At 39.8% G+C, this 16,217-nt stretch overlaps 3 protein-coding genes across 3 annotated transcripts; 1 reads left to right on the top strand and 2 right to left on the bottom strand.

Moving 5' to 3' along the window:
• Nucleotides 1-125: 125 nt before the first annotated feature.
• On the bottom strand, nt 126-5,563 carry degs2 (delta(4)-desaturase, sphingolipid 2). Its single transcript, XM_027008887.2, has 3 exons — nt 5,373-5,563; nt 1,973-2,715; nt 126-1,084 (listed from the first exon to the last, which is right to left on the bottom strand). The coding sequence occupies exons 1-3, from the start codon at nt 5,452-5,454 to the stop codon at nt 941-943; spliced, it is 969 nt and encodes a 322-aa protein (XP_026864688.1). The 5' UTR covers nt 5,455-5,563; the 3' UTR covers nt 126-940.
• A 703-nt stretch (nt 5,564-6,266) lies between these two features.
• yy1a (YY1 transcription factor a) lies at nt 6,267-9,971 on the top strand. Its single transcript, XM_027008862.2, has 5 exons — nt 6,267-6,894; nt 8,131-8,293; nt 8,405-8,465; nt 8,795-8,953; nt 9,214-9,971. The coding sequence occupies exons 1-5, from the start codon at nt 6,366-6,368 to the stop codon at nt 9,394-9,396; spliced, it is 1,095 nt and encodes a 364-aa protein (XP_026864663.2). The 5' UTR covers nt 6,267-6,365; the 3' UTR covers nt 9,397-9,971.
• A 409-nt stretch (nt 9,972-10,380) lies between these two features.
• On the bottom strand, nt 10,381-15,861 carry tpp1 (tripeptidyl peptidase I). The gene is made up of 13 exons (XM_027008861.2): nt 15,750-15,861; nt 15,438-15,509; nt 15,152-15,291; nt 14,911-15,061; nt 14,641-14,762; nt 14,122-14,300; nt 13,687-13,885; nt 13,354-13,542; nt 13,131-13,203; nt 12,631-12,751; nt 12,085-12,243; nt 11,806-11,931; nt 10,381-11,544 (listed from the first exon to the last, which is right to left on the bottom strand). Exons 1-13 carry the CDS (start codon nt 15,752-15,754, stop codon nt 11,404-11,406), a joined length of 1,677 nt encoding a protein of 558 aa, XP_026864662.2. The 5' UTR covers nt 15,755-15,861; the 3' UTR covers nt 10,381-11,403.
• Nucleotides 15,862-16,217: the final 356 nt, after the last annotated feature.

The raw sequence follows: 16,217 nt of genomic DNA, 5'->3' as shown, positions 1-16,217 counted from the left end.
TCTATATATTGTGAATGTCTATTTTATATACATGTAGCATTATTCAAAATAAGTTTCACAAAGGTTTTGCATTATTTAATACTATATTTATTATGGTATTAAATATAATAAAAGTGATGGTGAAATTGAAAGAGTAATGAACCTTTGCTTTAAAGAAAGCCCTCATTTGTTAAAAAAAAGACATCCATGTGATTATGGCTTATAAAATACTGTTACAAAACAATTCTCCAGTAAATAATCAGAGCAGACCCATGAAATTCTAAAAATGATTCTCACCTTTACACTACCATAAACCTGTGTGATGATTTCCTTAAAACCTACCAAAATGTTTTGTAGCACCACAACTTTGGCCTTAGCATGTCATCCTAATGGTCTGACTTTTTGTTTCTCATATTTGTTGATAAAAACACACCACTTTTCCTACTTATGCAGGAATATGTACTCATGGCATGATTGTTTTAATTCAGCCATAACATCTTAAAGTATCCAGGAAGGAACCTATTTTCTATGAACCCATTTTTCAGCATCTCAAGTCATGCAAAATGTGAGTGATTGCAGATCATGATAGTTAAGGCATAATACAAAATATATTAAATCTTAGAAGATACTTTACATGCCAAAATGGCAGACTGGGGCATCATTGATGAAAACACTTTGTTAGCACTGGAGTGCTAGGCACAGACATTTTAGAGTTTGGTTAGCACAAATGCAGATTTCATCTCAGCATTTACTTGAATAGATTTATAACTACAATAGTCAAAATTACACATCAGATGAAGTGACCATAAGTACAAGTTCACCGGTATCCTAAACTTGTTCCCTGCTGTGTAAATTGGAAAGTTTAAGCACATTTCTACCAGTTCATCAGGCTTGTCCAGAGTTTCCTGTTTAAGGTTGAATGGTGGCTCAGAGAGAATAATGCATCTAACTAGTGTACAGCTTATTCCTGTTTGGCCAGTTTGTATTCTCGCTTGATTCTGGCATACGGGCCGATACTGTCGTCAAACACAAAGTCCCAGAGCACTCGTATCCAGGAGGTGTGCTGTGGTAGGGAGTCATAGTACTCAGCTGCAATTCTCTTCACCTGGTGACAAGAAAACAAAACAAAAAAAATCTCAATGTGTGAAATGTAAGGGTAAGGCAAACTTCATGAATAAATTGTGATCCATGTGATCTTGTTAGAATCACTACATTACTGTGAAACCATAACATTTTTACAAATAATTAAAATTACCCAGCACCACACATCCTAGTAGTTACTGTTCTTTATCAAAATCCCTATCAAAACTTTACAAAAATGCAACTCACAAGGAAAATTAACTCAGGGAGTAATACTTGGAGTGTATATTTGCTTTGGTCATTCATAACTGTTTAAACATCAACACAAATAACACCACAGTGGAGTGATTACAGTATAAATAGATATATTATGTAGTGTGTCTGAAGAGCTTTCAGCTAAACAAATTGGCTGTGGTATCAAAGCAAAGCCACTACAGTTCAGGCCTAACAGAGCTTGTTGAACCAAATGAATATTTGTCTCTCTGGATGGCTAATGTGTTGCTTCAATGTGATCAAACAAAGCATATCTTAATTCATAAATTGTAAAATATTTCAATTAACTTTGTCTATTTATTAGCTAATCCATGCACTCAATATATTAAAACAGGATTTTCCTACTGTGTACATTGTAGTTTGAATTTATTAACTACACCTGTAGAAGCGTAGCTATAACTTTGTGGACCTATTCCACCATTGCACAAAACATTAATGTCATCTTTAAACTCTTTGGAAATAAGAAGGTCATTCTAGAGGTTTGCAAAATCAGACCACACTATCCTCTATGCACATTTACAGCATCTAACCTGCAATTAAACAGTGTCTGGGACAAGATTTTTAGGTATTGTGAAGAAGCAATTCTATTAGAATGTATATTAGAATTGTATTGGAATGGTGCATGGAAATGGACACTCACCTCAGGTAACTTACTACCAGGGACACTAGGGAAGTCATGATGCTCCATGTGGTATCCCACATTGAAAGTGATTAGGTTTAAGGGACCATAGTACGAATAGGTCTCATGGCCCTTCAGGAACATATAGTGCTCAGCAATAAAGTGTCCAGAGATGGGATGCAGACCCATGCACAGTATGGACCCAGCAATGAGATATATTATGGGTTTAAGACCCCAAAGATAATAGATGGCAATGTCCACTGCAAACTGTACAGCAGCGTTCATCATCTCCAATTTGGTCACAGGCTTTGGGTTTACCACTAAAGGGCGGAGTGCATAGAAGAAGGGCTGAAGGAAGAGCCACAGAACCTTCCTCACTGGTGTGCAGAAGAACCACCCCTCCAGGTCCGTAGGGATGTCCACGTCCAGCCCGTCCCCTCCCAGATAGCGATGGTGGTCAATGTGGTACTTTTTGAAGGAGGCAGAGTAAGGCAGGCCAATGGGCAAGTTGACAAACATGGCAAACCAGCGATTCCAGCGGGCTTGCTTGTTACCAAAGGCCACATTGTGAGAAATGTCATGAATGGCCAGGGTCAAGGAGTGATTGATGCACCCACCAAAGGCATATGCCCAGAAGAACACCCATTTCCAAGATAGGTCACGCACCAGATAACACGCCAGCAGCTGGGTGAGCACCATTCCTGACACTACCCACTTCAGTTGGGGGTCAGGACCCATCAAAGTCTTGATCTCTGGGTACTTTGCTATTGAAAAGAAGTGGCACTTTAGTCAAATATTTTGCATACATAATGCACACAAAATATGCATATAAAAAGGTTTAGATGCACCATTAATGATATTTGCATAAATATGTAATACATGACTCACATATTTGTGTGTTTTGTTTAATGCATTGTTATTGAAGTACATCAAGATGTTTTTAACCAGATTTATGGAGGTGAAAGGATTAATCATAAAGAAGCTCATTAAAGCTATATTTAAGATTAAGAAGGTGGCTCAGTCTGTAAAGGACAAGAACCTAGAGACTAGTTTGAAATGAATCAGGGCACAGAGAAAGTCAAGCAGCATATAAAGCTCTTCCCATGGGGCAATAAAGCCTCCTGACGTTGTGCCTTTTTTAATTAGCAGTCTAGTTGTTTTGTGACCGCTCGTGTCAAAAAGCACCCATGTTAGATAACCCTACAAACTTATTCATACATGGTGTGAGAAAATACATCTAGAAAGATGACACCATGGAAATAAAGCCTGATTTGGTCCACCCTTTCCAATTTGCATGCACTCAACCCTGTATTCAAATTGATGGGAAGGTCGAGAGACTTGTTTGTTTTGTGTACCACAGCAAGGTCTGTTGCTTCTACCCTTCCACACTTCTTTCCCACTTCCACTTAGAAACTTGGGATGCAGAACACTTTGACTGGTATTATTGAATAAATGATGAATGATGAATGACCTTTGAACGTTTTGAGTCAATATCAGTGTTAACTTTATTTTTTGTTAAAAGCAAAATTGTTTAAAAATCTTTACCAAGACTTACATCACATGTATACACATTCATGAGTAACAGAAAAGGTAGAAGAAACTGTCCAAAGATGTCTCCAAAAACCCAGTTGTATTATGAAAAAAAGGAAGAAGTAAAAACAGCCCCCCAAAATAACACCTTTATAGGTGCTGATAATTCAACCTGTTGCATTTTCATTCTGCAGGTTAATGATTAACACGGCTGTGTGTGTCACCTGTTAAACCATCCTTCCCCTTCTATAATATTTCAGCACACTCCCCAGAGCATGACTAATCTTATGACTTGCTTTTAACCACAGAAAACCCATATATTTCCCCCTCTAAACATCATCAAAAATGACTGAACCATAAGACAAAAGGTCTTACAAAAATGGCAGTTCAACACTGCAGCCCATCATTGACCTTCAAGCACCATTAATTAGCTCAAGGTGCATCATCTTCAGCTATGGTGTAAAATTACTGTGTTGAAAACACATCACCCATACACCCTCCACACCTTCAGTGTCACTTATAAACAAGTCCGTTTGACTTTTGGTTCTGCTGAAATGCTCAAGGGATAAACGAAAATGTTATAAATATTTAAAGAGTGCGGTGTCAGCTGACACAGAATGTTTTTAATGTGGGAATCCAAAATTTCACAATAAGAAAAAAAGTACAGCCTTGTGACACCGCATAGTAACCATTAATTTGTACTTTTTTGAAGGAACTTCTACTGACCCTGGGGTATTAGCACCAATATTGTGGGACTGTTAACCACTACAGGATTCAAATGCACTGTTTCCAGGCAAAACCCATAAACCATAAAAGGTGCATCTGGGCCACTCGGCAGTTGTTCCAGATGTCAAAGAAGCCTAGAGTTTGCCTAGAATCAACTTTCAGAAAATAAGCAGCGTGTAAAAAAATGTACTGTGCAATTACACTACATTTATATTTTTCAGAGAGAAAAAACAGAAGATAGCCGATCTAAAAACAAAGCCAGCAAATATTAGTTTGTGTTTTTGTTGTTTCCCGTCTGTTAAACAGGTTTCAAAACTCTTTCTAAACGTTTTCGCAGGGTGTGGAAAGGGGATTTAACATGATAAAAGAACAAACAAATGTCGATCCGTATCACAAGAAATAGCCTAGAATTTGCCCCATTCAAAAATAGCCAATTTTTATGTTACCACATGTTGCTAAGTAATCTTCAGCACACTGTCGCTTTGCTTTTTAAGTCTGTCTTCGCCTTATACAGCCTGCCAACAAGTGCTTAATTTGAGAAATAACAATTTAGTCATCAGATACATTATTACTGTATTGCCTAGTTTATGTCTGAAACTACATGGACAACAATTTACAACACGTTGGCTACTAAATCAAAGGCTTTTAACAAAACTAACGCAGGCAACAAGTGCGTTTACCGATTACATATGATTCACACCACTAACGCGCGCATGTTGAGGACAAAATTGTTACCGGTAAAATTATGACCTAGATGTCGATCTAAGTACAAGATAATCGCGCATAAAACGTCTCTGCAGTAGTCGCTCTCGGGTACCTACAATGTGTTGCTGTTATCTTTTGACTTTGTAGATAGAAAGTCCACAGATACGACCAAAGTGTTTACCACCTGTGATACTACTCTGCGGAAGGTGACGGTGAAAGCGCGACTGAGTGGGGCATTTGTTCTGGCCATTTGACTTAATTTTAACTTAGTTAAGTTATTGATATATACATACATTACATTAAAAAGATTGTATATTGAGAGACCGTAGATATTGGCATTCCATTAAAAACATACATTTTGAAATCGAAACGGAAACATATTACGATATTTTGTGCACTATTCTTTATTAAAAATCACTAGACTAGTTAGGCTAACCGTGACTGTAAAAAGTTTACCCACCTAATATTTCCTTTCTTCTCCATGTGTGCGGTTGCTCGTCGTAAACCCATTCAAAATCGGCACGTCCACCTGCTTTGCCCATTTTCCAGCTTCAGCAGTGGCGTGGTGTGGTAATTCCAGGTTACCTTTCAGACTAGACTCGTTTTGGGCACGCCCTCGCTGATAAGGTGTTAAAAAGGTGTGCCTGACTATCACTAACACAAAACAGCCTATAGGCCGAGGTCTTCGGACGGAAACAAGCGAAGCTGTTCAGCAAGGCGTTTAGAAGGCTCTGAATCCTTCGTATGGCGTAAACTGCTACACAAGAGAGAAAATATCTTAATAATTCTGTGAGGCGAAATCATAATGCAAAGACTGTTAATGATTTTTATACAAGCCTAGGTTAAACAACATAAGAGTAGCTCAACGCCCCGATATTTTATGAATTACTTCTAATCCAGTAGCATCACTAAAGTCATTCTGTTCTTAGATGTTTCTTAGCCTACTGTGGTCAGTTATAACCACAAGATGACGCTATTTTCACACAAACCAAGAAAACACAATTTGAAAGATTTGCAAGTGTCCCACGATACACTTAATTCTGGCTTACTCGGTAACTTTATAGACTACTTCATTTTAATTAATCACAACCTAGGGATAACGTAAAAATATTAGGGAATAATAAAAATCATAAGACATACGTGGATTTACCAATATTACATTAATTAACGCAGGACCATTCATTAACATTTTAATGAAAAACGAAATAGTTTTAGGCCATATTGCACTCTGGTAGTTGAACGCTGGTAAAGTGTAGCAAGAATCCAATGCAAAGACTGATTGGTTTATTTTTTTTTATTATTTTATTATTTTTTTTATCTCGCGAGATTAATTGTATGTCGTCGCTACGGTAGTTTGCTTGCGTTGTAGTGGGAGGCGACGCAAGGTTGGAGTGGAGTGCGCTCGTTGCCCCTCGACAGCCAGTTGGATCGGTTTGGACGAAAACAATCTGGAATGGCGTCGGGTGAAACATTGTACATAGAAACCGATGGCTCGGAGATGCCAGCTGAGATAGTCGAACTGCATGAAATTGAAGTTGAGACTATCGAGACGACCGTGGTCGGCGGAGAAGACGACGACGACGACGACGAAGACGAACATCAGCCCATGATTGCGCTGCAGCCCCTGGTCACGGATGATCCTAACCACATTCATCACCAAGAGGTGATCTTGGTTCAGACACGAGAAGAGGTGGTCGGCTGTGACGACTCGGAACTGCATGCAAACGACAGTTTTGAGGACCAGATCCTTATTCCTGTCCCCGTTCCAGCCGCGGAGGAAGAATACATCGAGCAGACTCTAGTAACTGTGTCTGGCAGTGGCAAGAACACGGGTCGGCTGAAGAAAGGAGGCGGCAGCGGGAAGAAAGTGGTCAAAAAGAGCTTTTTAAGTGCGGCAGAAGCGAGCGGCCGGAAATGGGAACAGAAGCAAGTGCAGATCAAAACACTAGAAGGGGAGTTTTCGGTTACTATGTGGGCATCAGGTAGGTTTCATATCGCGAAAGACAACCTTTTCTCTTGGACCGCTAGTTGCATTGTTCTTCGTTCAAAAGGGCCTCGTGTGGGCCGTGTGCTGCCGAACACACCAAGCAGGCGTGCTAGTTAGATGGCCTGGGGTCCAAGATCATTTGCAGAGCCAAATAAACGCCTTCGAATATTGTACCGGTTGAAATGTTTTTGTTTTGATCGGAGGCCATGTTTTAAGTGTTGATGGGCGCCGCCATATTCCTCCAGACCATTATGGCCGCCCGAAAAATGGCGTTTGTGTAGCCGGGGAAAGATGGCGGCTTGAGCGGCGAGAGTCGCTCCGCTGCGGGCTAGAGCAGGTAGGCCTCAGTGGCGCAGTTGATCTCCCTGCAAGTCCGCTTGAAGAAGGGGAGGGACTGAGATGCCGAGGAAGTTAGACCTAGTGATTAGCCTATATGTGCGAAGCCGTAACGTTGAGCTTTAAAAAAAATAAATCATGTTGCGCTGAGTATTTTCTTATTTATGACTTCACAATTAACTAGGTTAACTAACTGTCGATTTTTCCGTAACGTTATAGGTAGGATAACCTAATTATGTTAAACATTGCTGTTATCTAGTTAGGGTCCTCATTTAGTTAGCTATCAGAGTCTTGCATGGTTATATCATATATACTTTGTCCTCTTACATTTAACTAGTTTGTTTCTTTGTATAATAATCACCTTTGTCTTTGCAAATATCTTTTGTCTAAGGGACTTGCACATTGGGGGCATAGGCTATACTGTATTTATAGCTCGTGTCCTGGCACGAGTCACATCAAATATTGCAATACAAGTGATTTTAACGGAGAAAGTAGCAAATGTTGGCCCTGTACACGCTTGAACTGCTGTCTCCTAGCGTATATTCGCTGATTCTTAAATTAATTCCTTTATAGTAATGGTGTATGCCGTGTGAAAGGATCAGTACCGTAGCGTACAAAATATCGGCAGTATTTAAATACTTTATTTGTCACATGTAAAAGTTAAGTAGACAATTGTTAAGTGGCGAGTGTTGTGGCAATTTTATAGCTGTGTAATCAGTATGTCTTAATAGCTGCAGTCTGTTGCCACTGTCGCATTCTAAGGGGACTGACTTATCAGTGAAATTTGGACCCATGCTGTTCAGTAGTTGTATGTGTGCGTGTGCACGTTGAAGGTGTTGTTTACATTTGTCATCCAGTTTGATCCCTTTAACAGTGTCTCTTGGCTTTGTAACAGATGATAAAAAGGATATTGATCATGAGGCTGTGGTGGAAGACCAAATCACAGGGGAGAACTCTCCTCCGGACTACTCTGAGTACATGACAGGCAAGAAGCTCCCGCCTGGTGGAATCCCTGGCATTGACCTGTCAGACCCCAAACAACTGGCAGAGTTTGCAAGGTGATTTTTTATATATATATCTCAATAAAATCTACCAATATATGTACTGCTATAGGTCAACACTGTAGCATAACATTTCTTAAGATTGTATAACATCGTTTAATATAACAGGATGAAGCCACGGAAAATGAAGGAAGATGACTCTCCAAGAACAATAGCATGTCCCCACAAAGTAAGTGAATTGTCATGCATTCTTTTTAAATGCACTAGCAAGTGGTCTCATTGCTCTTTACAGAAATCCAAATATTGTATGTTCCTCTTGTGTAGAAGCAGAGATGTCAGGTTATTCCTCTGCAGGTTATTCCTTCACATTTTATCACTTTACCCTGGAGATGTTATATAGTTTTTATGCTCCGGTAGCGGTGCTGAATAAAAGCCCTATAAAGCATGAAGTACAAAGAACCTCATGTAACAGAAAGCATAGAAGTGAGCTGTCACCTTGAAGGAAACTTTTTGTGAGCTGCTTTGTTTGATCTTTCTTTTTCATATCTGAACTTATAGGGTTGCACCAAAATGTTCAGAGACAATTCTGCGATGAGGAAGCACTTGCACACCCATGGACCACGTGTTCATGTGTGCGCAGAGTGCGGGAAAGCTTTTGTGGAGAGCTCCAAACTCAAACGACACCAGCTGGTTCATACTGGTGAGAAGCCTTTCCAGGTGGGTTTTCAGTTTTTGTGCTAGTGTGTATATTCCTATATATTCCTAAATTATACTTATACTAACTTTATGTATTTGTAACTTGAGTGTATCAGTTTGAGGTTAGGACTCCTGCTTTGTACATTTTCCCCCTTTCTAACACAGTTCTGGACACCAGAGTTCTATAACTAGCTGGTAAATTAATTAATGTGTGCAGGGAAAACACTTTTGATTTGAGAAAGTAGCATTTCTTTTCTAATTCAGTGCATCTACTCTTTTAGTGCACATTTGAAGGCTGTGGAAAGCGGTTCTCATTGGACTTCAACTTACGCACGCATGTGCGCATTCACACTGGAGATAGACCCTACGTTTGTCCGTTTGATGGCTGTAATAAGAAGTTTGCTCAATCCACCAACTTGAAGTCTCATATTTTGACGCACGCTAAAGCTAAGAACAACCAGTGAGTGGACTAGCTGGAGACATGTATAAAAGAGGACCCCATGCAACACCATCCAATGCTTTAAACACTTTCTTTTGTAAGAATATCTACTGATGTTTTATCAAGATAAGTATTTGAATTATGAACTGACACCCAACTAGCCCTTATGACACTTCATATGGTACAAACTGGACTGAATTGCATTACTTTTGGAAGTGTCTTCTTTTGAAGATGTGAGTCTCTGGACCTTTATCTACAGCCAAGATTCTCATTCTCCAGTGCCCAAAGAATCTTAATTTTTCACTCTGTGTCTGTTACCAGTCTACCAAGAAAAAGGATTGCTTGAGTTGTCTCTTAAGTGTGCATATTGTACACTTTTTAGACATCAGATTTGTCTCAAAATGCCCCCCCCCCCGATTTGATATGTGAATGTTCTTCTGCAAGGAGATGCTATTAAACTTTTTCCAGTTGAGAGGTATCGTCCACAGATATCTCTTTTTGTATAACTGTTCTGTACAAAAATTTTGAAATCATGTAGATAATAGAGATGTTAGATTTGTGCTTAACCTATTAAACTAATTTTATCCAGTTTCAAGTTAATTGCTGTGTGCAAAAAAAAAAAAAAGCTATATTTTTGTTTGCACATAACTCATTACACATTCAATATGCCATCCATTAGTGTATGGCCCCCCCTTCTACAATATATTCAATAATGGCTCACCAGCCGTTTCAGAAGAAACAGCCGTGTGTTCAACATACATTTATGGTGTACAGAGAATGTGTTCAGGGTCCTTTATCCCATCGTCAGTAATTCACATCATTTTGTGGTAGTGGACAACACAAGCCATAAATATGCCCGTGCCTCATGTACTTGTACCAGCACACCACCAAATCAGTAAAAGTTTCTGCCACACCACCCACTATCTATGCCTGTGGTAAGAAACTCATTAGATTAATAACCTACCATCTGTTACAAACACTTCATTGCCTACCCTAAGAATACAATACATTTCAAAATAAAACTTTTATTCAAATGCATCAATTATCTTACATTGCTCATACAATGTCATGTCTTTGTTTCATACCATAGCTCTCCAATTCCACTTCCCCTGCACCTGTTACCAGCTCATTAAGCGCACATAAAGGAAGTTTAAGCTTTTCCCTGTAAAAAAAGTGTCAGATTCAATGTGTCAGCTAATGAAAACATGCATTGACTCAGGTGAGGCTGAGCAATGGAAACAATATACTGCACATGGAGGACATGACCTTGTGTGTTCATGGACATAAACTGAAGAATTACATTTGCAAAATGTCAAATGATGAGGCAGTTCCAAATTGACCAACAAGCAAAATGTTAAGCCTCTTTATGTAGTACATAAAACAAGACATGCAACTTTGTGGTTTCTATATTTTTCAGAAGGTAGAAACAAAACCGGTCATAACAGATTTGTTTAAAAACATCTCAGTTCCCCTATCTCTACAGAGAACTTACATGATCTAAATACTGCACCCAGGAATAAAAATGTACCAGATTGTTACAGTGCATGATTAGTTTAGTGCAATATTCCTGGTAACTTTATTTCACTACATTAAACATCCTGAGAAGATTTAAGAATGTTGCTGTACACACTTACCTCCAGTGCATTACATTTACATAAAGCAGTAGGAAATGCTGATTTTGACATGCAAAACGGTGTCATGCATAACAAAACACCTAGTCATGTTATGCTGGCTAAAGCAAAATTGTGACTAGTCTTCTCACAGTACCTTAAACATCCACAAAATGGATCAAAACGTGTTCATTTATTCCATCAGTATCAAAATTTTACCTTGCTTTGCAATTTTCCAAAAAATGTCCGTAAAATATAGATCTAGTCAATAAAATGCTGCAAAACCTTTTGCCTCATAGACCACAGATGCAATATATCTGTATATTGAAAAAGAATTCTGAACTCACAAGGAGAGGCCTTGAAATGGAAAAAAAAACAATTTTTTTTTATAGCGCTGGTGTTTTGACCAAGCTGTCCATGGCTTAGCTGTGTAGCAGAGCTGAAAGCAGGATGGGATAGTTAGGTGTTCCCCAGCCAGTCACGGGATCCCACGACGAAGCCGCACAGAACCCTTTCCCTTCAACCTTTTCATCCAGACAACCGAGGTGGCATCCTTCTGTTACCTGAGACCATGAAGTTCAACAAAGGAAAGTGCAAACAAAAAAAATGGTTCATCTACAGAAAAGGAAGCTGACAAACCAGCAGACAAGAATACTACTGTGCCTTAATGAAGTTGAAATGCTGTATCAGAATGGTCTGGAAAAACCTAAAATCACATGGAGCCAAGCACATGTAGTTCTCAAACATCAAGGAGTTGGAATGCCTTTAACAGGTCTCTCTCAAAAGAACCTCCCAGCACACTTTTGGCAGGTTGATTCTCTTACATCAAAAAGCCCAGTGCCTTGGAGCTTATACAGCTGAGGGTTGAGGAAGCCCAGGGAGGGAAGGCCCTTCAGGAATCGCTGGTCATTAATCAGTGAGAGGATTCCCCCCACCACAGGGGTTGAAGCCTGCAACAAAGGCAGAAGCTTGAATTAGAACCCTTTCTCCTCAGGCAGCTCTTGTTGTGCAGCAAAACAAGTAAAAAAAAATTAAACAAGAGCACAAGTATCAAACTCCAACTTTCAGTTCCTGAAGCACAGCCCTTCCCTACAAACACTAACCGAGGTTCCAGATATCCATGGTATGGGAATGAGGTTGCTGACAATCCAGTAATTGTCTGACAGCGCTGCCATGTCGGGGTAGGCTCTTCCACTGCTGTTGAAGTAGGACTTTGGAGGAAGCGCTTGCTCGTCTTTCAAATACGCATTGACTGCTTTAACCTTCATACAACACACACATCTTTAAATGTATTTTACAGAATACATTGTCTGAATGTAATTCCTACTGCTTGACCATTTGAAATGTCATTGTACTTATGTAGCTTAAAACCTAAAAACAAGGTACCTAAACAAAATAAAACATTCTAAAATCCCAGACTGATTTTTTTTTTTTTTTGTACTATGCAGGTTTTCCATGAATGTATATATTTCAATATTGATATTTATTTTGGCCCTTGGAAGAACTCCCAACAGTACAGAGTAAATGGTCAGTAATTAGTAACCTTTATAATAATCAGCAACAACCAGTTTCCCTTTTTTGGTTTGTTAGAATATTGACCTAACTTGACCTAATGACCCAACTACCTATCTTTATCATTTGAGTCTTACCTGATAGTCTGGCATTGCAAACGCATTACTGAAGCCACCCCCACTGATGTAATCTGTAACCTCATAGCTGATTTTGAATGGGTTTTTGAAGGAGGTCCCACCCACTGTCGTCACATATGGACTGTAAACATTGGGTAACAGAGGACAAGGTGCAATTTATACAGTGTTCCACAAATATTAAACATTCTTCAGACATACAGTCTTACATTAAACAGTAGCCTTTCTCTACTATTGCTGCAGATTAATGGAGATCAAAGCAACTGGCCCAACCTGCTTTAGGTAATGGTTCTTTTTCTCCCAGTTTGCTGGGAAAGGACAATATCATTAACATATGCTACTCAACTATGCTCAATATGCATCATAAGTAACATAACTCATAAGCAATGCATCACTTCAGACTGTAGACACTTTAGCACTATGTAGATAACAGTTTTCCCCCCTCACACATAATTTGACTAATTACCACACCCACTGTGAGGCAAGTGCCAAAACCTGTGTACCTGGAAGCAGGAAAGCTTGGCCTGAACACATTATTTTCTTTTTTCAGGTACCTGCAGCCAGCCCCACTGTCTCCTGCATTTAAACACAACATGGAGTACAATACATCCATCAGTTACAAATTTTGCTATAAAACACCTCCCTCACCCTTTAGCGTGATCATATAAAGCAAACAAAGAGTAATGCAACCATCACTTCAAAGCAACCCATAAAACTTTGCAGTACCAGATGCAAAGAGCATAGAGATCCCTCGCAGGCCTGCTTTCATGAACTCCACATTGATGCGGTTCATGTAGGCAGTGGACAGGCTGTCCTCGTCATCGCCATAGCTGATTGTGTGCACCCAGGGCACTGCAGACATGTTACTGAGTAGCAGCATCCACTGGAGGAATGGCTCCTGTGACTCGTGACGGCCTTGAACGCAAGCCACAAATGGAACTCTTAGTGCCGCTGCTGGTTTATAATGCCGGAGTGCACTGTAACAATAAGCGCACTGAACATATTTAAGTTATTCTGAATATAGGTCAAAACTGAATTTGAACTTTTTAGGTTCTTTACCTGGGTTGGTGAAAACCCAGGTGGAGATGTTGGCTCCAGTGCTCATGATGTACTCCACATCCAGACTGGCCTCCATGCCTGCTTTCCCACCACCCTGCGTGCCTACCACTCGCTCCACTTCAGTATGATGCTTGAACCCCCTCGCAAACAAGATCATGAACTCAGCCAAGTCTGCTGGGTGGTAGAACTGCTCCAAAAACTATGACGTTTTTAGACAGAAGGTTACAGCAGGCTTTATTAGACAAGCTGAATAAAAAGGCTCTACCTATTTGGCATCTTACTACTGCTGAAGTAAAAAATGAAAACAAAGAAGCACAATGGAACTGCTGCTTGCAAAAGTGGAAATACATCTTGGCTTCTGTCAAAACAAATCATTTGAACATCCACTAGGACACAGTACAATGAATAGTAAAATACTTAGTTTAATTAGATTACCTGAGCCACTGCCTGGCTGTTGTTAGCAGCTGTACCAACATCGGCTGCAGTTAGGTTGTAGCGGGTCCTAATGGTTGCAGGGGTCACACCCAAGTGAAAACCACTTCCAGATCTTCCAGTTCCTGCCCAGCCCCTACTGACCTCTCTTCCTTTTGGTGGAAATCGGAGAACACCACCCACTAGAAAAAAAGGACAAAGAACCTGTCAACTAAATAAATGAAAATGTAAGTAATTTTATGAGTAAATGACTAAGCACTTTTGTAAGTTGCTCTGGATAAGAGCATCTTCCAAATGGCATAAATATAAGGAAATAAAAAAATATAGTAAAAGAATCAGGAAGTCCAAATTTCTAAACATGCAGTAAGAGCCAACATACATAAACATATCACCAGTGATGAATCTAATTAGTCATAAATGTTTTCATGTACAAATAGCTGGAACAAACATCGTTTTAATCCTTCGATCCAATACACTTAGGTCTAGAATCAACAGATGCCCCAAGTGCACACATTCACCCACCAAAATCTAGATGCTGTGACACATCATCATGGACCGAGTACGGAGACGAGGACCTCACCACGGTCTGACCATCTCTGTTGTAGCGATGGAATTCAGTACCAGGGAGTAATGTCTCTGCCACCCTGAGAAGATAAAACCATTCCTTGGCTATTCAACAATAATTACAAGATGGCCTAAAACATTTAAATTAAACTTAAACCTTCTCCCCGGTGTTCAAGTACCAGGAAGACCTTAGGAATTAAATTATTAAAATAGTAAAAGTGGCCTCACTGTACAGTCATAGAACACTGCAGAAAGTCCTGAGTGTGGACAGTGTGACAGATTTTAACCCCATGACTCTGCAGCCAAGTAAGCACCACTTTCTCGGTCAGCTGAGATGGCTTGACGAGAGATGTTACTTCCTCCAAGGTTAGGTACTTCCCTATGCACCACAAGGGAAGAAAGGTTGCATGAGAAAGCCTTTTTCCATTCATTACATTTTCAAGGCTTATAGGAGTCTCTAGCATAGTACCATAATGTTGTGAATCAGGGTCTGATACTAGCTCGAGCAGGTCCTTAACCCTGCCCACATTCTGCTGCTTGAGGGCAAATGTGAGCTCCAGTTCTTCCAGAGGCCCGGCCTGCCCAACGTGGAGCCAGTCTTCTGGCACGCTAACGTAGATACGGATAATCACTAGGTTAACAATCATGCAAACAAACGAGCGCTTGTAAATAAGTGACGGACGAGTTGCATTTTTGGACTAACCGACGACTTCTATTTTCAATCAGAACCACGTAAGAAAAAAAGGTGAACATACGATGTAGTTTGATCATTCTCTAGGCGCTCTCCATAGACGAGCCACACAGAAAGGAAGAGGGAAACTAACACCCTGTAAAAATACATTTTATTTTCAGAAACCTTTTATTTTGAAACACGGGCTTTAATTTCATGCTTATACTTTCTAGTCCTGTAGGTTGTTTTGCGGCTATAGTTAAAAGCCCAACAAACTGTGGTTGAAACCAGTTTTCCAAAGACAAGGACACGTTAATACTAATCACCACATAAGGTTATGCGATCAGTTAAAGACTCATCTAGAAAACCGTCTAATTGTGTGAAGGGTTAAACTTACCGCATTTTGGGCTTGAAAGAACTTTATACCCTGCAAAACAATAGGACTGCAATGTCAAGAAACACCACGTCCTTGGAGCTTATCATGTGATAGTTGCATTGCAGTCAGCTGATCTCGGTTGTAGGGAGGAAGTTGCTAAGGTAGATGATGCATATTCACCAATAACGTTCTCAAACGTCGCCGCTGACGCAGAACGTGTGTGTACACGTGTGAGTACACTGCAATTACTCACCTAGAATCTTCATATAAAATTTTCATATAGAGTCTTCATATAAAAATTGAAGGAAAGTCATAGTATCACAGTGTCTCTATTTGAGAATTGAAATATCTTTATGTCTTCATCATGACTAAGTTTCCTGTGCATGCATTTGCTTACGACAAGCCCGCAGCATTTGTTTTGATGTCTGTCTATGCAAAACATACTGAAATGCAAAGGTCTGTTACCTTGAAAGCGCTTGTGCTCAATGA

The sequence above is a fragment of the Electrophorus electricus genome, chromosome 13, assembly GCF_013358815.1.
Source record: "Electrophorus electricus isolate fEleEle1 chromosome 13, fEleEle1.pri, whole genome shotgun sequence".
NCBI lineage: Eukaryota > Metazoa > Chordata > Actinopteri > Gymnotiformes > Gymnotidae > Electrophorus > Electrophorus electricus.
This window is presented reverse-complemented; position numbering and strand designations above follow the sequence as displayed.